The sequence below is a fragment of the Phascolarctos cinereus genome, unplaced genomic scaffold (assembly GCF_003287225.1).
Source record: "Phascolarctos cinereus isolate Bilbo 61053 unplaced genomic scaffold, phaCin_HiC Scaffold_5;HRSCAF=322, whole genome shotgun sequence".
Classification (NCBI taxonomy): Eukaryota; Metazoa; Chordata; class Mammalia; order Diprotodontia; family Phascolarctidae; genus Phascolarctos; species Phascolarctos cinereus.
In genome coordinates this window covers 625,719-647,634 of record NW_027555958.1, presented here as the reverse complement: position 1 = coordinate 647,634, position 21,916 = coordinate 625,719, and the positions used below count along the sequence as shown (strand labels likewise).

Sequence of the window (21,916 nt, the reverse complement as noted above, 5' to 3'; positions counted from 1 at the left end):
GCGGAGGGGAATCGGGCTAAGCCTTGGGGCTACCAAGGCACCTAGGGGACAGTGGCCCCGTCCATCCTCAGAGAAGTAAACCTGAGCTGGAGGGACAAAGGTAATGAGGGGGGTGGGGTAGCCTTGGAATTGAGCCTTGAACCGGGGGTCCCAAGGGTGGAGAGCCAGGCTGCCTTTGGGACAGACCCGGCAGGGGCCCCAGGGGCGGGCAAGAGGGGTGCAGGGAACGGCAAACAGGACGGTTTGGCTGGAACGTGGAGTGCAGGAGGCGAGCGATCGGCGAGAAGCCTGTAAGCTTGCCTGGACTCAGGCTGGGATGGGCGAAATGCCCGCAGAGAGGCTTCTGCTTGCTCTTGGATGTGAGAGCTTCCCCATTGATGGGGGCCGAAGCTCTGCTCGTTCTGGTCTGACAAGAATGCGCTCACAGCCCTGTTTTTCTCCTTAACTGCAGAATTGCTCATTTTCCTCACATAGACCCTTGGGGAGAGTCCTAATTTCACAGGACAGCAGAGGCGTGGGTCGCGGATAGAGTGACCCAGCTTTATGAAAACGCAAATTCTGGGGAGGCTGAACCAGGATTAAAATCAATAGCAAATGAGGAATAAGAGGAGGAGAAATGAGAAGAAGGAATTGTGTGCAGGGTGACTCCTTGGGAACCTTTATGCTGACCTGTTTATCCAGAAAATGGGTGACAGGATAGCTCCCTTTCCCCACCCTGTCCTTTGGCCCTGGGGGTAGGGGCCAGAGAGAGTTAGGTCAAGGCCACCAGGGACAAGAGGGTGATCAGGGTATTGGGGTGTTTCATCGGTTGGGACTCCAGAAGGCCAAGGCAGCTCAGCTGATGAAAAGTCTGATGGGTTAGAAGTGGTCCACAGGGTATCAGCGCCACAGAAGCTGTGAATAGAAAAGTTGCAGGATAGGGACTGGAGTCTGCATCCCTACCACAACTTGCTGTGAGCATCCTGCATTTGGGAAGTGTGCTTTATTGCCTCTGCCCCTTTGCCCCAGTGTGATAGCTCATGAGCCCCCACTGGTGGGCTGCCCCCACTAGGGGTCAGCTGCTATCAATCAGCCACCAGGCTTAGTAAGTTTTTAGAATGAGCCTTTGCTAAGTTGGCATAGAAAGAACGGTCGGAGATAATAAAAACCAATGGGACCTGATCTCCCTCACATGCAGAGAGAGTCCAGGGCAGAGTAGGTTCAAGCAACCCATGTCACTCCCCACTCCTGGTGGCTGCAAGTCTTCTTCTGGGAGATGCCCTTGGAGATGGTGTCTTCTGGGGATGGCATCACTTCCTGCCTGAAACTGGCCTTACTTTCTCCTTGGCTTCTGATGCCAAGCCTGCCTCCAGGCACGATGGTTCCGGAGACACAGGGGGACAAGGGGGGATAGTGACAAGTCCAGAGATACCCAGCAAAACTGAGTATAATTCTTCAGGGGAAAAAATGGTCATTCAGTGAAATAGAGGACTTTCAAGCATTCTTGATGAAAAGACCAGAGCTGAATAGAAAATCTGACTTTCAAATACAGGACTCAAGTGGAACATGAAGAGGTAAACAGGAAACAGAAATCATAAGAGACTTATTAAGGCTGAACTGTTTACATTCCTACATGGAAAGATGATATAACTCATGAGACCTTTGTCAGTATTAGTGTAGTGGGAGGGGAAAAATTATATGTATGTGTGTATAGATAGATAGATAGATAGATGGATGGATGGATGGATGGATGGATGGCGCAGGGTGAGTTGAAGATGAAGGGGTGATACCTAGAGAATAAAAATAAGGGGTGAGAGAGGATTATACTAGGAGGAAGAGAAAGGGAGAGGTAGAATGGGGTACATTATCTTGCACAAAACAGACAAGAAAAGGTTCTTACAGTGGAGGGGAAACAGGGCAAGGTGAGAGGGAATGAGTGAATCTTATTCTCACAGGATTTGGCTTAAGGAGGGAATAACATACACACTCGATTGGTATGGAAATCTGTCTTACCCTACAGGAAAATAGGGGAGGAAGGGGACAAGAGAGCCGGGGGATGATAGAGAGAAGGGCAGATTGGGAAAGGGGTAATCAGAAGGAAGTACTTTTGAGGAGGGACAGGGTCAAAAGAAAGAATAAATGGGGGGCAGGATAGGATTAAGGGAAATAGAGTCAGTTTTTCACAACATGTCTACTATGGAAGTGTTTTGCATAAGTGCACATGTATGGCCTGTATTGACTTGCTTGCCTTTTCAATGAGGGTGGGTGGGGTGGGAGGAAGGGAGAAAATTTGGAACCCAAAGTTAAAAAAAAAAAAAAAGACAAGTCCAGAGATTCAGGCAGACAAGGGGGGACAATGACAAGTCCAGATCTCTTCCAAGCTCATGAGGCCATCCTCCAGTAAGAGGGCAGGGAAAGAGACAGATCCCTCCTTCCTCCCTTCCCTGTGATTCCCTTCTCTTAGAGGCTTGGCTAGAATTGCCTTTATAGGGGATGCTGTGGGTCTCTCTCCTCCTCGATCCTCTCCTCCCTCTGGGGCTGTGGGTCACCGCACCCTCTCTCCTGGCTCTCCTCCTCCCTCTCTGACCGCTGCTGCTCTGCCTCCTTTGCTGGATCCCCGTCCTGATCATGCCCTCTAACCACAGGCGTCCCTCAGGTTCCGTCCTGGGCCCCCGCCTCCTCTCCCTCCAGACTGCTTTCCTTGGGGATCTCCTCAGCTCCCATGGATTTAATGACCATCTATTCAGATGATCCTCGGATTGATCTTTCCTGCTCCAAACTCTGCCGACCTCCAGTCTCACCTCTCCAACTGCCTTTCAGACATCTTGAGCCGGACATCCATTCACAACACAATGCTGAACTCCTCACTTGTTCTCATTCCCCTCCCCCATAGCCAGTCTGTTCCAAGGCCTGTCGATCTCACCTTTGCAACATTTTTTGAATGCACCCCCTTCCCTCCTCTGACACTGATCCCATCCTGGTGCAGGCCCTCACGGCCTCTGGCTGTGTCCATCTCTGGGCTCTGGGTGTCTCTCTGGCTGTCCTGCTTGGAACACTTTCCTCCTCTGCTCCACACACTGACCTCCCTGGCTTTCCTGATGTCCCATCTAAAATCTCACCTTCTACAGAAAGCCTTCCCTAACCCCTCTTTGTTCTAGAGCTGCCTTCTGTTAATGATTTCCTGTTTATCCCATGTGGGGTGTTCATGGGAAGACCAGTACTTCTGGTGGGAGGGCTCCTGAGTTCTCTTCAGGGCTGCTCATCACCTTGGTGGCTCCAAGAAACTGAAGTAAGCATGGTGGCCACACCCTGGTAAACCATTTCAGCAGAGGGGCTAAACTAGGGTGGGGGTAACCGATGGATCTCAAACCTGCTGGTGAGTTGGGGGTGTCTCCCCCCAGCATGTGAAGACTTCCCTCCATGAATGGGCGGATGAGAATACTTTGTTCCAAGGACCATGAAGGTGGCTGAAGCAGGTGCTGTGGAGTGCCGAGAGCTTGGTCAGACACAAGGTCGTCCTCTGCATCCTGGGCCATTGGGTCCTCCAGGCCTGTGTCCTGCCACTGGACTTTGACAACAATGGAACAGAGAGTGAGGCTGAGGACTGTGTGTGGCTCTGCCTCACTTCAGTCCAATCCATGCACAAGTCAAGAATCAGCTGGTCATGTCACTGGTCCTCTTCCAAACACAGGAGCAACAACCTCTATCCCGTCTAGAGCCTGTTTGTACATACTTTTGTTCATTGTCTCCCCTATGAGATTGTGAGCACCTGGAGGGCAGGCAGGAACTGTCCTTTGGCTTCTCCTTGTATCTGGAGTGCTCAGCACTGTGCCAGGCACATAGTAAGTGCTTGATAAATGTATGCTGACTGGCTGATTTGGCTATCGTTCTAAACTGTGTTCCAGAATGGCTGGACCAGTTCACAGTTCCACCGACCATGTATCAGCATACCATTTCCCCATACCTTCTCTAATATTTGTCATTTACTCTTTTGCCAATTTTGCCAAGATGATGGGTGTGAAGTGGAACCTCAGAGTTGTTCCAATTTTCATTTCTTTAATTATTAGCAATTTGGAGCATTTTTTTCATATGGCTTGAATTTTCTCCTCGGAAAGCTGTCTATCCATATCCTTTGACCGTTTATCAATTGGAGAATGAAAGGCCTGTCTTTTTAATACTATTATTTGACAAATTTACCTAAATGAATCTATTTATTCATGCCATAGCAATTAAATTACAAAAAAATCATTTTACTAAGCTAGAAAAAATAGTAACAAAATTCATTTGGAAGAACAAAAGATCAAGAATGTCGAAGGAATTAATTTTAAAAAATGAAAAGGAAGGAGGTTTATCAGTACCAGATCTTAAACTATATCATACGGCATTAATTATCAAAACTATCTGGTACTAAGAAATAGGAAGGCAGATCATTGGAATAGAATAGACACACAATCCACAGTAGCAAATGATTATAGTAACCTTGTGTTTGACAAATGTAAAGATTTAAGCTTTTGGGATAAGAATTTAAAAGTATTTGCCCCAGTCTGGGATAAGAATTCACTATTTGATAAAAACTGCTGGGAAAACTGGAAAAGAGTATGACAGAAACTAGGCATAGACCAACATCTCACACCATATACCAAAATAAAATCAAAATGGGTACACGATTTAGATATAAAGGCTGATACTGTAAGCAAACTGGGAGAGAGCAAGGAATAGTTTACCTGTCAGATTTATGGAGAACAGAAGAATTCATGACCAAACAGGAGACAGAGAACATTATGAAATGCAAAGTGGATAATTTTGATTACATTAAATTGAAAAGTTTTTGCACAAACAAAGCCAATGCAACCAAGATTAGGAAGGAAGCAGAAAACTGGGCAAGAATTTTTACAACCAGTGTTTCTGATAAGGGCCTAATTTCTAAAATATATAGAGAACTAGATCAAATTTGTTTTTTTTTCTTTAATGTGTGCATTTTTATTTGAAGTCAGTGTACAGGTAAAGCTCCTCCCCTCCCCCAAGTACTGGCACCAATCTCATAAAACTCATGGGGAGATTGTAAAGTCTTCATTCACATCTATGTTGGGGGCAGGGAGGGAATTTAGGGGGCCATTTATTGTGGCTGACAAAAAAAAGGAACAAGTTGTAGGGTGGAAGACACAAAAAGTTTTTTTTTTAAAGGATTACATAATTTACACATAAAGCAATACTAGTACCTTCCCCCCCTTCCCCCTCCCCATCTGGATTTGTGTTACCTAGCTCTTTTGCTCCAGCAGAGGACAGCCTTCAGGGAGGCTTCTAACTCTGTGACAATGCATTATACAATATTTGGAATGATTATTTTAAAAAATAACAAATGTACAATCAGAGTCCTGAAGACACACTGTAGAACTTTGGGGATGTTTGCCTCCAAAATACTTAGACTGGTCATCACCATCACCGTTTCAGTGTTTAAATCCTGAGACAAGTGCCAAAAAAAAAAAAAACCAACCCAAAAACAAAGCCATGCCAATCTCATCTCTTTTTTTGGGGGGGGCAATTATGTCACACCCTTTGACAAAAATAAAAAAAAATTAAAAACCCACAAACAGTCCATTTAGAAACATTTGTGGTGGACAATAGAATGGCCAGATTCATCATACTCCTGCTTGCTGATTCACATCTGCTGGAAGGTGGAAAGAGCTGCCAGGATGGAGCCTCCAATCCAGACAGAGTATTTGCACTCGGGTGGGGCAATGATCTTGATTTTCATTGTGCTGGGAGCTAGAGCTGTAATCTCCTTCTGCATCCTGTCAGCAATGCCTGGGTACGTGGTGGTCCCACCAGACAATACAGTATTGGCGTACAAATCCTTACGATGTCAACATCACACTTCATGATTGAGTTGAAGGTAGTTTCATGGATTCCACAGGATTCCATACCTAAGAAAGATGGCTGGAAGAGAGCTTCTGGGCATCGGAACCTCTTGTTGCCATGGTGATAACCTGACCAGCAGAGAACTCATAGCTCCTTTCCAGAGAGGAGCTATATGCAGCTGTGGCCATCTCCTGCTCAAAGTCTAGGGCGACATAACAGAGCTTCTCCTTGATGTCACGCATGATTTCCCTCTCAGCTGTGGGAGTGAAACTGTACTCTGTCTCTCGGTCAGAATCATCATGAGGTCACAACCAGCCAGATCCAGACGGAGGACGGCATGGGGGAAGGGCATAACCTTCATAGATGGGCACAGTGTGGGTCACACCATCACCAGAGTCTGTCACAATACCAGTGGTACAATCAGAGGCACACAGGGACAGCACAGCCTGGATGGCCACGTACATGGCTGGGGTGTTTAAGGTCTCAAATATAATCTGAGTCATCTTTTCTCTGTTGGCTTTGGGGTTCAGAGGGCTTCTATAAGCAGCACAGGATGCTCTTCAGGGACCACATGGAGCCATTGTAGAAAGTGTGATGCCAGATCTTCTCCAAGGCATCCCAGCTGGTGACAATACCATGTTCAATGGGGTACTTCAGGGTCAGAATACCTCTCTTGCTCTGGGCCTCAGCCCCCACGTAGGTGTCTTTCTGGCCCAGACCCACCATCACACCCTGATGTCTGGGGTGCTGTAATTGAAAGGATTACGTGCTGTGCAGATTCAATTTAGGTTCGAATCTCAAGATATAATGACATGTACTCAGGATAAACTTAACAAATAATCACATTTATTTACAACGATTAATAATGATTAAAAACCACACAAGCCATAAAGGTAAGAATAACATTCAATGCAATAAATAATAATCAACATAAAGGAAAATAGGAATAAGAAAAGAAAGGATACACACTCACTGACCAGGCGAGCTCAAATAGCTAATAGACTGGGGAGACTGGAGAATGGCCAAAAGGTCTGGTCAGGGAGGCCAACGGAGCGGTGTCCTGCTCTGACCCAACAGAAGCTGTGCACACGATCCGCTTCTGAACACAACAGAGATTTGGCGTCCCTATCTCTGACATCAAAGTCTCCAAAATCTCCCTTTCCAATGACCCTTTTTATATCCATGTAACCCAGGGAAAGATAATCTTGATATTTTGTTTTGTGTATGTATCCTTGGTGAGCGCTTATGTCCAGGCACACACACATCTTTAACAAAAGTTGGGGCTTGATCAGAGCCCCAAATACCTAGTCTCCAAGGAGTGATCAATTCCTTGGACAGTTGCACACCTTTCTCAAGAAAAGTGTTCCTTGAGATAATTTGCTTTCCCAGGTAACATGGCTTGTTGGTTATTTAATGTTTTGTCTCCACGGTCAGCTCCGGCCATGCGGGGTAACTCCCATTTATATTTATGTCAGATCGTGAGGCAGTTACACCATTAGGTCATGAGACTGTTACACAGGGGCCTGGGGCAGATCTGTCCTCCTCAGTTTCCCTTGCAGGTGCCCAACGATGGAAGGGAAGACAGCCCGAGGGGCACTGTCTCCTGCAAAGCCAGCTTTGCACATTCCAGCGCCATTGTCAACAAGGAGAGCAGCAATATCATCACCCTTGGCTCCTTGGCATAGTGAGAGTTTAAACCCTTAAGAGAGAGAGGAGGTGGTGCCATGCTTGGAGGCGGGGGGAGGCAAGTGCAAGCTGGGTGGAAGAGCTCACAGCTCGAACTAGGTCAGATTTATAAGAATGCAAATCATTCCCCAATTGATAAATGGTCAAAGATATGAACAGGCAGTTCTCAGAGGAAGAAATTAAAGCCGTCTATAGTCACATGAAAAAATGCTCTAGATCACTATTGGTTAGAGAAATGCAAATCGAAACAACTCTGAGGTACCACATCACACCTATGAGATTGGCCAATGTGACAAAACAGGAAAATGATAAATGTTGAAGATGTGGGAAAATTGGAACACTAATGCATTGTTGGTGGAGTTGTGAAATGATCCAACCATCGGAGAGTAATTTAGAACTATGACCAAAGGGCTATAAAACTGCACACCCTTTGATCCAGCAATAGCACTTCTAGGGCTGTATCCCAAAGAGGTCATAATAGCAGCTGTTTTTGTGGTGGCAAAGAATTGGAAATTGAGGGGATGCTCATCCATTGGGAAATGACTGAACAGGTTGTGGTATATGATTGTGATGGAATACTACTGTGCTATGAGAAATGATGAGCAAGCAGACTTCAGAAAAACCTGGAAAGATGTGTATGGATTGATGCTGAGTGAAGTGAGCAGAACCAGGAGAATGTTGTACATAGTAATGGCCACATTGTGCAATGACTACCTTTGATAGACTTAGCGCTTCTCAGCAATGCAGGGATCTAAGACATCTCAAAAAGCCTCATGATGGAAAATGCCATCCACATCCAGAGAAAGAAATCTGGAGTCCGAATGCAGATTGAAGCATACTATTTGCTCTTTTTCTCCCCTTCTGTTTTGTTTCTTCTTTCTTGTGGTTCCTTCCCTTGGTTCTAATTCTTCTTTACAACATGACTAATGTGAAAATATGTTTAATATGAGTGTATATGTAGAGCCTATATCAAATTGCATGCCATCTTGGGGAGGGAGGGGGAGAAAATCTGAAACTCCAAAGCTTATGGAAGTTGAAAACTAAAAATAAATTGATAATTTTTTAAAGAATAATTCAGTATTTGGCAAAAATTATTAGGAAAGCTAGAAAGCAATTTGGTAAAAACTGAGCATATACCAATATCTTACATCAGTTACCAAGATAAGGTCAAAATGGATACATGACCTAGATATAAACAGAGCTATTATAAGAAAATTAGAAGAACATGCAACATATTACCTATCAGACTTATGGATAGGAGAATGATTTATTAATATACAAGAGATAGAAAGCATTGTGATGTACAAAATGACTAATTTTGATTATGTTAAATAAAAAGGATTTTGTACAAATAAAACCAAAGTGGCCAAGATTAGAAGGAAAACAGAAAATTGAAAGGACATTTTAATAGACAATTTCTCAGATAAAGGTTTCATATCTCAAATATATAAAGAACTTTGTCAAATATCTAAGAATACAAGTCATTCCCCAAATGATAAATGGTCAAAGAATATGAACATGCAGTTTTCCAGTGAAGAAATCAAAACTACATATAGTCAAATGCTCTAAATCATTATTGATTAGAGAAATGAAAGTTAAAACAACCTTGCAATATCAGAGTGGTTAAAATGATAGATGGGGAAGTGACAAATGTTGAAGGAGATATGGAAAAATTGGGACACTAATTCATTGTTGGTGGAATTGCAACAATATGGAATTATGCCCAAAGAGTTATAAAACTTTGACCTAGCAATACCACTATCAGGTCTGTTTCCCGAGGTGATCAAGGAGAAAAGAACTTATATGTTCTCAAATATTGATAGGAGCTTGCTTTGTGGTGGCAAAGAACTGGAAATTGAAGGGATGCCCATAAATTGGGGAATGGCTAGTATATGATTGTGATAGAATACTGCTGTGCTGTAAGAACATGATGAACATGGAAAAACGTACATGAAACAATGAAGAGTGAAATGAGCAGAACCAAGAGAACATTGTACACCTAACAGCAACACTGTAGAGGAACAACTTTAAAGGACTGAGTCATTCTGAGTATTATAAATCCTCAGATCAACTCCAAAGGACCTATGAAGGAAAATACTATCTACCTCCAAAAAAAGAAGTGAAAAACAGAAGTATGCACAGTATGGTTTTATGCACACACATAGCAGGAAACCAAAGAAAACTCAGCAGGGAAAAACAAGTTAGTTTTGAAAATAATGCACAGTATTCAGAGTTTTTCAAAAAAGTAAACAGTGGGGGGCAGCTAGGTGGTGCAGTGTATAAAGCTTGGAGTCAGGAGGACCCGACTTCAAATCCAGCCTGAGACACATGACACTTATTAGCTGTGTGACCCTGGGTAAGTCACTTAAACCCTGATTGCCTGACCAAAAAAAAAAAGTAAACAGTGTGAAATGGGAAGTCACAGTTTTATACTGAGTCCTCTTCCTGCGTCGTGCTGTGTACATGGAAATGTTCCTTTTTTTGGTCTTTTCGTATTGAAGCTCAAAATGAATAAAGTTTTTAAAAAATCGTTATTTGCGGATGGTGCTGTGTGCTGAGGTAGCATGAAACATCATTCTCTGAAGGGGCTGAAAGGACCGCTGGGAGTAGTTATATGGAGGGCCCTCGTGGCCAGGCCAAGAGATGGGCGGCGCCTGATGGTGCCCCTCCAGGATCCACGCAATAGGCAGAGAGTTGGAGGAAGGCCTCGGCATGGGCATGGGGAGACGGGACCGAAGCTGCGGGGGATAGGCTGCCGTGAGGACGGACCCCCACCCCCCACCCCCAGATGCCACTGGCATGCCGGCGCCCAAAGAGACTAGGAGGTTTCAGCACTGGCCAGACTTCTGCAAGCAGCTCTTCATAGGCTTCGACGCTCTGGGACCTGCTGGCAGCCCATCTCTCCGGCCCTGGCGGGGTTTCCTTGCCGAGGGTTAGCCGGGCACAAAGCAAGCAAGATTGCCTGAGGCTGTAGGAAGGAGGGGCCCCAGCACATGCCTTATCCAACCTCCCTGCCCATGAATGCTGAGGCCAGGAATTGGAGGGCAAGGCCGGAACCTGTCCGCTGCGGCTCAGGGTCAGGAGGCGAGGCCAGCTGGGGCTCACAGGGAGGAGGCTGAGGAGCGCCCCCTTAGCAGGCTTCAGGCCAGAATCGTGGCAGAGAGCACGCAGCAGACGGCCTTGGGTGCCCGTGGATGGTGCTGGGCTAGGGCGTGCTGGGGGGGGGGGCCGGAACTCGTGTGGAGGGAGCGGGCAGACCAGGACCACCTCACGGGGAAGGCTACGGTAAATCTGCACGCCAGGACTGAAACCCTGGGCCCTGGTCATTTCTCCGCTGGTGCCTCCAGGAGGCTGTACGTCTGTGGGCAGCCGACAGCATTACTGCTGCCCGCTTTCCCCGTGCGGACGCTTACTGGCTGTGTCTTAATTAAATACTTTGCTCCCGATCCAGGTCTAGGATGCGGGTTCAAGCCCTTTTTGCATGCTTAGGCTTGGCCAAGCACCTCCAGGTGTGTCGAGCTGGCCAGGGTTTCTGGAGCGGACTGGAGCTCTGACTACACATGGATCACTCTTTCCAGTGGTTTTTTGGGGATGAGCACTCCCTAGCAATTGTAAGTTCTCTGCGGCCAGGGGCGGCTTCAGCTTGGGCGCCCAGCAGGCGCACGCGCACACACAGCACACATACACACCACATACGTACACACATACAGAGCATACATACGTTCCCGAAAACGACCACGGGCTACCTCTGTAGGCAGGCGCCGCTTCACCGACGCCGAAGGCTGGAGGTGGGGTGGGGGAGGGGTGGGTGTCTGGCTCGTGTGCCCCTCCCTCCTTGGGCTGCCCCGGCTACTTTGTATCGGTTAGGGAGTGAGGGCGCGTGTACGCCTGCGCACTCAGTGCCCCATGGCCAGACCCGTAGCTCAGGCCTCGCCTCCCGGTGAGGTCACGTGGGGGGGAGAAGGCGGGGCGCGGGGCCGCGCGCGCGCGCGCACATATGCCTCCGCGCAGGATTGGGAGGGGCGGGGACTGGTCACGTGCCGTGCCGTGACGCATCTCCCTCCAACGGCCTCGCGGGCCCCGGGGCAGGAGGCGCGCGCCCGAGGGGCAGCGGCGGGCGGGCGCGCGCATCGGGAGCGCGCGACGCCACGTGACACCGTCCTCAGCCAATGGGAAGCGCGGGATTCGCGAGGGGGAAGCGCGTCCCCGAGCGGCGGCGGGAGCGGAGGGAGTGGAGAGAGCGGAGAGAGGGAGACAGCGCGGCCCGAGCAGCCCCGAACCCCGAGCGAGTGAGGGAGTGAGGTCCCCGGCCCCGGCGAGCCATGTCCGAGGAGAAGCCCAAGGTGCGAGGGGGGATCGGCGCGGGGGGCCGGGGCTGGCCCAGAGGTTCCGGGGCCAGAGGCCTGAGGCCTGTCCCCCCCGCGGGCCGCTGGGCCTCCTCCCAGCCCCCACCCCCAGCCCTCTCGGCTCCTCCCTCCCCCCAGCCTCCCTTCCTTCTCATCCCCTCCTTTCCTGCCCCTCCCCCTTCCCCCCCTCTTTCCCTCAGCCTTCTCCCTCCCCCTCCCCTCCCCCTCTCTTGCCCCTCCTCTCCCCCTCTCTTGCTCCTCCCCGTTTTTCCTCATTCCTCCTCCTCTTCCCTTCCCCATCTCTCCCCTCCCCCTCCTTCCCCATCTTCCACTCTCTTTCCTTTTGGCCCTCCCCACCCTCTGCTTGCTCATCCTCTGTGCTCCCTCTGGTGCTCCTCTTTGGGAATTTCTCTTCCACCTCCCTTCCACCCCTTTCTGCTCCTCTTTCTCTCCCGACCTTTTCTACCTCTTCCTCCTCCTCCTTGCTTCCCTCCCTGATGCCTAGAGAGGGCCTGGCATCCTCACTCTGTTCCTCTTCTCTCCCTCCCTCTCCTTCCTCCCTTCCCCTCTTCCTCCTCCCTTCCCCTCTTCCCCTTCCTCCCTCCCTCTTCTCCCTCCTCCCTTCCCTTCTCCCTCTTCCTTCTTGCTGCCTCCCTCTCCTCCCCCCTTCTCGGGTACCTTCTATGATGAGTGGGGCCCAGCCTTCTGGCCTCGTCTTCCCTCCCCTTCCCATAGGAAGGAGGAGTGGAGGGTGTAAGACAGCCCTTGGGGCAGGAGCCCCATCTCTTGTTCTCTCCAGTGCCCTGAGCCCACTTGGAGGCGGGGGAACCTCCAGAGAGGGGTAGTCCTGGGAAGAGGCTCCCTGACCTGGGCTCCTTGAGGGGTGGGCTGTTCAGGTGGGTGGTGGGTGGCAGGAGATTTCGAGGCCCTTGTGCCTTGGGCTTCCTCCTTGGTGCCCACGTGTATGTGGGGGGGAATGGTAGACACTGGGTACCCCCTCTGGGCCTTCTCAGTTGGATATTTGGAGCCCCACGATTCACACCTAGAAGGCGCTGCCCAGGGAGCACTGATGGATGGGCATGGTTGGTGGTTCCGCTTGTGGTCAGCTCGTGTCCATCTGCTCTTGCTGTGCGAGGTTCACCTTCGGAGGGCCTCCCTCCTGGTCCATGCGGACCTCCCAGTGTCCAGCCTCCACCATCCTTGGACCTGGCAGCCAGACTGCACTTTGTGGCCCTGGGGTGAGGGTGCAGGCTCCCCCTGGGAAAGCCTGCCCACTCCCTGCTCCTTCCTACTGACCCTTTTGGGCTTCATCACAGGATCTGTGAGGCAGAAAGACCAGCCGGGGGTGGACTCTGATTCAGGCCCTCGGTGGCTCTTCTTGGCAGGAGAGGATTCCTTGTGACTTGTTTTCCCTCCACTGTTCTGGGTGTCTGTCATCTTCCAGGATGCTTTTTTCGATGGCCTTGTGTGTGAGCAGGGCCGAGGCCCTTTCCAGTTTTCTCCTGGTCACCAGCTTAGCGAGGGCCCGGCCTGATGGGAGAGTGGTTGTCCTGAGCTCTCCCTTCTGCACCGTCCACGAGTTGCTGGTCATCTTTCCTCATGCCCACCTTTCAGCTGAAGGCCTCAAGGGAAGAGAGGTTGAGGCCTTGGTTTGGGAGGCCCTTGTGCAGCTCTTCATGGAAACCCCCAAGCACAGCCTGCCAGGGCGGGTGTCCAGAGTTCCACAGAAGACATTTCTCTTTACCTTTGCATTCACAAGAACCCAGTGTAGGGTCAGTGTAGATGTGTGCCCCCGGGAGGATCTTTTAAGTTAATGTTTGTAGGTGGTCTCCAGGTGGTTCAGTGAGGCTGTGCTGTGGCTCGGGGGGTTTGGGCTTGGTTCACCTGCAGCTCAGACAGCAGACCTGTGTGTCGCTGCCCAGGAGCTGGCCTGGCAGAGCTTTGGTGCAGGATTGTGTGTCGCCCCCGGGAAATACATCATGGCTCTTGGCTGCCAAGCTAAGAGCTGGTGGGTCAGGAAAGCCTCTCCCTTGGGCAGTTGGTTATCATTATTGTTCTTATTTGAAAGACTCATGCATTAAACCAACATTACATGCTTGCCCGTAGATGGTCACTGAGCGGACTTGGGGGCCGGCACTTTCCGTTCCACTTTCCTCATCCGTGCCCAGGGCATGCGTGAATGGGGATAGGAATGCCATCCCGCTGAGCCCTTCTTCTGACTGTCGTGTGGCTGGGGGGCCAGCAGGGCTGGCAGAGAGAAGGGCCTGGGGCCTCTGTCCTCCTCTCTTCCTCCGCCTCCCGGGTCCTGGCAGCCCATTCCGTTGCTCTTCGTTGCCAGCTCCAGCAGGCCTCCGTCAGCTTCCACCCGGCTCAGTCTCTTCTCACACCTTCCCCACAGCTTTGTCCTGGATGCTCCTCTGTCTCTGCCCTCGCTTCCTTTGGGAAGGGGACAAGTATCCCTACATGAGTGAGCTCGGGGCTCTTCTCGCCAGTTGTCTGCCTCTCCGGGCATCCCTGTTCCCATGAGGGCCGCTCTGCCCACGGGCAGCATCCCTGCCTCTTCCCCTGGACAGTCGCCGAGTTCAGGCGACGGCGGCCTTCCCGCTGGCTCGGTCGTTGCTGTCAGTTGCACCATCTTTGGTGGCTCACAGGGGCCTCCTCACCTCTGCTCCCCTTGGGTTGTTCCTGTGCTCTCGTTCCCACAGTGGCCTCCCTGTCAAACACCTTGAAGGTGGAGGCTGTTTGGCTTTTGTCTTTGTGCCTGGTAGAAGCTTGATAAATCATTCTGTCCAGACTCTGAAAGGAGATGCTGTGACCCTCGCACTCTGGGAAACGCGGCATTGCAATGCCGCCTATCTAGTCATGCCAGCGAGGTGACTGGCTGACGGAGGCCAGGCCGCCTTGGAGTACTCTCCCGGGTCCTGCTTCCCCCCTGGAGGGGAGGGGGCAGTGTGACCTTGTGGGAGGGAGGCTGTCATCAGCACTGGCCTGAGCATTTTCTCTTAAAGAATTGGAGTCTGAGGGAAAGTGGGATGCTGACGGGCTCATCTGGGGTTCCCTGGGAGACTGGTGGCCCTGGCAAGGGGCCCTGGGCCTCACGCTGCGTAGGAAGACACTCAAGGCCAGAACCTAGAGAGCTGCTTCCTCAAGGGTTCGGTCCCCTCAGGCAAAAAGGCCAGCACTTTGGCCCCTTTGACTGCAGCCCTGTTGTCTTGGACCCCTGGAGACTTCTTGGTCTCCTCTGCTGTTCCCTGAGCTCTTCTTGGACAGCAGGGAAGTGTGGGCAGGCTGTTGGTCAGCAGGCTTGATTTCTGCCCAGCTGAGGAAGTGAGGGTGGGAAGACCAGGGTTTGATTCCTGCCCCCAGAACTGAGCCCTGGGGCGACTTGGGACAAGTCATTCTTTTTGCCTGAGGGTTGGCCAGGTGGGCTGCTGTCTGTAGGCCCCTTAGATCCTTGCGGTGGGACGGAGGGAAGGCAAGGTTTCCTCTTTGGGTTTTGTTTTTGGTCATGTGGTCCTTTCTGGATTCTCCTCGCCCAGCTGGGCCTCTGGGGGCTGCTGATGGCTCATTATTTCAGTGCTCCTTTGCCAGCCCAGGGGCGTGGCACCTGAAGGTTGCCCTACGTGGCATTTTTCTGACTCTTGGGGAACTTCAGTTATCTTGTCCTGGGGCTGTACAGTCGTCTCCCCTTCTTAGCGTGCTTTCGGTCCTCAGAGAGTCGAGGGCTGCAGAGATGTTTCCAATCAGTTTATTGCAGTTTAATTTCAGAGAGGTTAATTTTGTCTCTGTTGCTACTGTTTAATTGGATGTGCCAGCCCCTCTCTGGGGAGCTGAGGCAAACCTGCAGGGTCAGATGTTCCCTGAGTCAGGGGGATGCCTTGGGGGTGTGATGTGGGAGTCTTGGGGCCTTTTCTGAGCAGTTTTTGTGAAATAAAGCATGGCTCCATCCATGGTGGGGCCTTGGGCTTGCTCTTCTGGTCCAGACATCTTCTTTTGGCCTCCTCCAGTGGGAGAGATTGTTGGAATTGTTGCTGGTGAGTGCCAGGGTCCCTTCTCTTGCAGTGGGAAGATAGCGAGCCTGGAGTGGGGATGGGGTGTGGGAGGGATCTCGGGGCTGCCTTCTCCTCCTTCCCTTTGAGGAAAAAGGACCTAAAGATGACCCAATGGAAATACATTACTCCCTGTGCATCTTAGGAAAGCCGGAGGCGTCTCAGCCCTCTAGCCAGGGGTCCTTCACCTCTTCTCTTGGGTTCACCCTTCCTCATGATTTGTTTGGTGCAGTCCAGACTGGAAGAATTTGCCTGGGGCCCTCTGATTGGCCCAGCTTTTTTTTGGGGGGGGGCTGCGCGTGTGCACGTGGACCTGTCTGCCTTGAGTGCCATAAGCAGGCCTCAAGTCGAGGCCAGAAAGAGGCAGGAGGAGACCGAGGGGGAAGTAGAGGGAGGGAGACATGGAAAAGAGGAGGCAGAGGCTCCACCCTCAGGACAGCTTTCCTGGGCTTCCTTCACAAGGCTCTGTGTGGCCCTTGGGGCGTCCCTCTAACTGGGAGCTCTTCTTAGAGTCTGTCAAGCCCTTTGGAGGTGTGGGTGCTGGGCTTGTACCCCTTTTACAGATGAGGCGGTAATTGAGGCTGGCAGTGTTGAAAACACTTGCCCGGGATCACACAGTAGTGAGGGCACAGGTGTGATTTGAACCTAGGTCTTCCTTCCTTCAAATCCAGAGCTCAGTGCGCTCTGCCAGCTGCCTTTACAGTCAGCCCAGTGTCCTCCTTTGCCGATGGGCCCCCGGTGAGGAGAGGTGGAACTGGCCAGCTGCACACTACCTCAGACACATGCCAAGGAGAGGACCTCAGGGCCTCTGGCCTCCATGAAGGGAAAGCCCACCCCCCCCATGGGTTCCTGGTGTGGAAACGTTACAGGAGCTAGGCACCCAGTGGGTAAAGTGCTCAGCCTGGTGTCAGGAAGACCTGAGTTCTAATGTAGCTTCTGACCCTTAATAGCCGTAGGACCCTGAGCAAATTATTGAACCTCTGTCTGCCTCAGTTTCTCCCTCTGTAAAGGGAATTGTAACACAACCTACCTCCCAGGGTTGTGAGGATCCAGGGAGATCACACTTGTAAAGTGTGGGGTGCTTCCAAAAATGCCAAAGCCTCAGATGGGGGGGGCAATAGGTCGATACAGACTGAATGTAAAAGGAGTCTGAGGGCGCTTGGGAGGGAGGGTCCCACCAGGCAGGGTTTTCTGTGTGAGATGGGGCCTGAACTGCCTCTTCTAGGAGCATCCCAGGCCTGGGGGAGAGCCAGTGCAAAGTCATGGAGGTGGGAGATGGCTGGAAAGGTTGGGTGGGGGGGCCAACTTCCTTGAGTTGGGGAGGGGGAGGCTTTGGGAAAGCCCTTGTGCCAGGAGGTCCCTGCTTTGTGGATGGAGGAGCTCTCGCCAGCCACCTCAGGCACTAGGGACAAGCTCTTGGAGACATTCTGTTTCCTCTTTCTCTTCATAGGAAGGAGTGAAAACTGAGAATGATCACATCAACCTGAAGGTAGCCGGGCAGGATGGGTCAGTTGTCCAGTTCAAAATTAAGCGGCACACACCTCTGAACAAATTAATGAAGGCGTATTGTGAGAGACAGGTATGGGAATGGAGGGCTCTGCACTGCCATCTGCCTGGTGAGGGGACGCTTCTGCAACCCCCAGCCACTGACTGGTTTTCCTAAGAATGGGGGGAGGGGACTAGCCCACCCACGTGGCCAAGGACCCCATTCGAGGCAGGCTTGGAGCCCACCCAGGACTTCAGGCACACCGTTGACCTTTAGGAACACTCTTCACCAGCAACGTGTGATGTGTGTGGTCACTTGTTTGGCATCAGCTATACAAAGCCACAAAAATCAGGGCAGGGGAAGCAGGAAGGGGGGTGGTACTTCTCCTGTGAGAATCTGGTTTACATTAGAATGGCAGTTCGGCCTCTGCTCAGCTTGGCCTCCGCTCAGCTCGGCCTCCTTTTTTTTTTTGCCAGAACCAGAAATGAAACTCCCAGGAAGTCCTGATTTGCCCCTTTCTCCAGAGGCATTCAAGGAAGAGTTTTGCCCCATTGACAACTTCCAAGAAATTTCCATTTGGTTTTCTTTTAAGAAAAAGGGAGGTTAGGTCCCAAGCCCTGGTTTGCCTGTTAGTGTGTGATCCCCAGGGAGCTGAGAAGAATGTAGGGAAAAGCAGTTTTCACCAGTTTGCAAGTCAGCAGTGGTGGGATGCGTCCAGCAGGGAGCCTTTCCTGAGGTGTGGAGCCAGGGCCCTTCCTTGGCACTCACATAGGGATGATAGAGGAGTGGCTTAGCTGGCTGGGGCCCCCAGAGGTCCAGGTTCCCAGGCTCCTCTGGGGCAGGTGTGCCAACAGACGATTTACCCTGCTCCAGCCCCAGGCAGCCCTGCATGGACCACTGGTGGGCCCCTGCCTCACCCCTCCATTTCGGTGAGGTGCCGGCTTTCTTGCCGCAGTTTGCTTGGTCTGATGCCTTTGGGGGAGAACATCCGTGGCCTCTGCCCACTATTCTTTCTGTCTGGACCGCCGGGTAGGTTGTCGGATGCCACGCTCAGAATTAATAGAGATATGAGCGAAGGGGCCATGCTGGTGGGGGCCATGGTCCCAAATGCCGTCAGGGAGGTGGGTTAGAAAGGGACGAGATGGTGGAGGCTGGGCTTGTGGCCGCTCACTTTGGGGAGCTGGGATTTGCTTCCCACTGTGGTCGATCTGTAGTCCAGTCTTCCACCTCATCCATCCATCCAAGGTCACAGAGCCACAAGAGCCCAGATGGGGATTACCCAGAGGTGAGGTTGATGTAATCAGATGGTCACTTGGTCTGGGCAGTTTAGAAGGCCTTGACTTTCTGAGCATCCAGGCTGGGGGCATCTTGATGGGGTGGCCCAGGGAAGGCAGTGAGCAGGGGAGGCCTTTCCATTCTGGAAGGCTCCATGCCACCCACAGATGTGGCTTCCCCTCCCTTCCCCCACGCTTTGATAGGAGTGCCCACCATCTCCCTTCCTCCCCACGACGTGTAAAGAGATCAGGATGCGTATGGAGGAGGAGCTTCAGAGGCTGCCACCTCTTGCTTTTTCATGCAGGGTGGTGAGTTCTGGGGTACTGGTGTACATGCTTCTCTGGCCCATTTACCAAGCACTTCCACACTCTGAGCTGTGGTCAGGAGTGTTGGAAAATGTGGCTTTCGCATGCCTGTGCTGACAGTGGTTTTTTAAATTTCAGGGCTTGTCGATGAGACAGATTCGATTCAGATTTGATGGACAACCAATTAATGAGACTGATACCCCTGCACAGGTACGCTGTCCCCAGAACAGACCCTGAGGTGGACCTTCCCATTCAGTGTTGTTGGGTTGGGAAATGGGGAACCCCCTGCCCGGTGTCCCTGGGGTGCTGATGTGGTCACCTCTCTCCCTTCAGGGGAGGCCTGGATGTGCCCCCTGGGGCTGGCCCGAGGCCAGGTGGCACCTAGGGTGAGCTGGCCTGCCGTCCTGTCCGGGAGGAAGCGTCGCTTCTGACTCTGGTCTGGCTGTGTCCCGATCTCCTGCTCCTTGCCGGGGTCATGGCCCAAAGGGGATGCGAGGAGAGCGCCTGCCCTCCTGTTGTGGCCACCGAGGGAGCTTCCTGCCGCTAATGAGCCCATGTCTCTTTTCTTCCTGGTCCCGAGCAGCTGGAGATGGAGGACGAAGACACAATCGATGTGTTCCAGCAGCAGACAGGGGGAGCGTGTTAGGCGCGCGGGCCGGAGTCCCCCGGGTCTTCCTCGGTCTTGGGATAGGGAATTGTGGGATGCTTCTGCCCTCGCAGAGGATACAGATCCAAGCCCTTCTCCTCTCTCTGACTCGCCGTGCACAGTCTGTGCGACTCCCGACGATCTTTGCGGAGACGACGCGCCCCCTCGAATTGGGCCACTGTGGAATGTTCTCTTTGCTGAAGTAAAAGATTCTTGCCTGTTTGTCCTCACTTTCCTTCCTTCTGTCACCCCCTTTGCTTCGGGGGCTGGGGTGCTGGCCCCCTGCGCTTGGGATGCTTTCTTGGCTACATCGTCTAATCATGTAAATAACTCCATCTGGTCACGGCAGTGGGAGGAGGGGGAAGCCTGTGCGCTGTCATCAGCTGAATCAGGATCGTTGGTGCTGATCAACCTGCCAGGCTCCTCGGAGGAGGCCAGAGCGGGGTGGGGAAGGGGCGACCTCCAGGGTTACAGAAGCTCTGGCAGGTGAGGGTCAGGGGCCGGACATGGACCCGGTGACCCCGCCTGCGTCCTGTCGGGTGACCCATCGGGGCTGGTTCCCTGCCCCAGCGGCCCCTCGCGGCCTTTTCCGATCTCGAGGCGCCTCCGCTCGCGTGAACCTGCCTGCTGACTGCTGACGGTGGCTTTTCCTTTGGCGTTTCCGTGTCTGTGGGCTCGGGCCTGTCTCTTCTCTGATTTGTACGTCCTTTGTTGTCCTTTACTACTGTATACAGTAAATATAGTTTGGTACTCTGGCTCTTGGCTTGTGTTCCGCCCTCCCGCCGCCCCCCCCCCTGCCGCAGTCCGGTGTCGGCCCTTGATGCTTTCCCACTGGTGCTGTCCCACTGGTGCCCTGCTGAGCAGGGCTCGGGGTGGCCCTACCCAGCCCCCTCACTTCACAGATGAAGAAACTGAGGCCTCCCTGCTTCTTATCTAAAGTGATGTAATCTAAATTGGGTCTTGGGAACTTAGTTCCTGGCGTGTCTTGGTCTCCTCAGAGCCATGGGTGTCTGGAAGTTGTTTAGACCAGTGACACACAAACATCCTTCAGAGACCAAGAAGCAAGGCAGGGTCTGCCCTCCTGCAGCTTCCACTTGGAGGGAGGGTACACACCACCCAGGCACAACTAAGTCAGTGAAGGGAAGAGAGAAGGAGCGCTTGCTGCCCGGGGAATGGACCTGCAAGCGAGCTGGGGTGTCGACTACTAAGGGGGATGGCCTGGGCAGTCATGGAGGTGGGAGATGGAGGGGCCTGTGCAAGTCATGTGGCCTCTGGGCTTCAGGACGGTGGCGAGTTGGACTAGAATCCCATGCACTGGCATCCTTTGAATTTTACTAGGCGCTCCCTTTAGGAAAAAGACGCCCTGCTAAAGGGCTGAGGCTTGACCTCCAGGTACCTCCAGAGGAGGAGGAGGAGGGCGACCACTGGGTCTGCCAGGTCTGGATCCTTCTGATCCCATGAACAAAGCATTTCTGAAATGACTGAGGCAGTTGTGGGCATGTGGTGGGCAGGGAGGCTAACGAACCCTGCCCTGCAAAGGACAGAGGAGACCCCTTCCTATGAGCTTCCTCTAAGACTGCAGCCCCCTGGGATGGCTCCATGTGGCTTCACACTAGGTTTGGAGTGGTGGGGCTGAGGTGAGGAATGTAGAAGCTCAAGGCCGATGTGATGCCTCCCTCCAGACACTTTCCAGCTGACTAGTGGGTGTCTTTGAACATGGGGCCACTGCCACCTCCTGATAGCTGGAGATCTCACCTGGTGCTGACCCATTCAAGCTCCCCAGCCCCTGTCTGTCTGATCAGACTCTGTCAGTCTAACCGGGCCTTTCTCCCCTAGGCAGTTCAGTCTGTGTCCATGGGCAGGACTTATCCATTCTTCCCGCTCAACTCCACCTTGCTGGTTCAGCCCAGTGCGAAGGGCCCGGCCAGGCCCTTTGGAGTCCCAACTCTGGCCCCCCGTGTTTTAGATCTGCGTCTGAAGTCCTTGTCCCCGACCCAAGGCAGATTCGTCGGGGGCCTTCCACTGGAGACGTCGTGCCACGTGGCCACTGAACCAATCACCAGCACTCTTCGGTGCAGTTGCTGCCAAGGGTCTCTAGGGGGCGCCTCGAATATGCGTCCCCGTTACACTGGTGCAGCCGTCGCGCCCTAGTTCTGCCGGGCCCCGCCCCTTCCCCTTCTCCCTCTTGTCTCCTCGCTGTGGCGCTGGTTCCCTCCCACCGGGGTCGCTGCGCATGCGCATTCCCATCACTCTGGCCGGCGGGCGCGGCTGCTGGCCGGTAAGAG

General features: G+C 52.2%; 1 protein-coding gene and 1 pseudogene across 1 annotated transcript; one reads left to right on the top strand and one right to left on the bottom strand.

The window, feature by feature from the left end:
* Positions 1 to 4,695: 4,695 nt before the first annotated feature.
* Positions 4,696 to 7,536, bottom strand: LOC110198868 (actin, cytoplasmic 2-like; annotated as a pseudogene).
* Positions 7,537 to 11,630: 4,094 nt separating this feature from the next.
* On the top strand, positions 11,631 to 20,386 carry SUMO3 (small ubiquitin like modifier 3). Its single transcript, XM_020973388.2, has 4 exons — positions 11,631 to 11,867; positions 17,370 to 17,498; positions 19,124 to 19,195; positions 19,569 to 20,386. The coding sequence occupies exons 1-4, from the start codon at positions 11,847 to 11,849 to the stop codon at positions 19,629 to 19,631; spliced, it is 285 nt and encodes a 94-aa protein (XP_020829047.1). The 5' UTR covers positions 11,631 to 11,846; the 3' UTR covers positions 19,632 to 20,386.
* Positions 20,387 to 21,916: the final 1,530 nt, after the last annotated feature.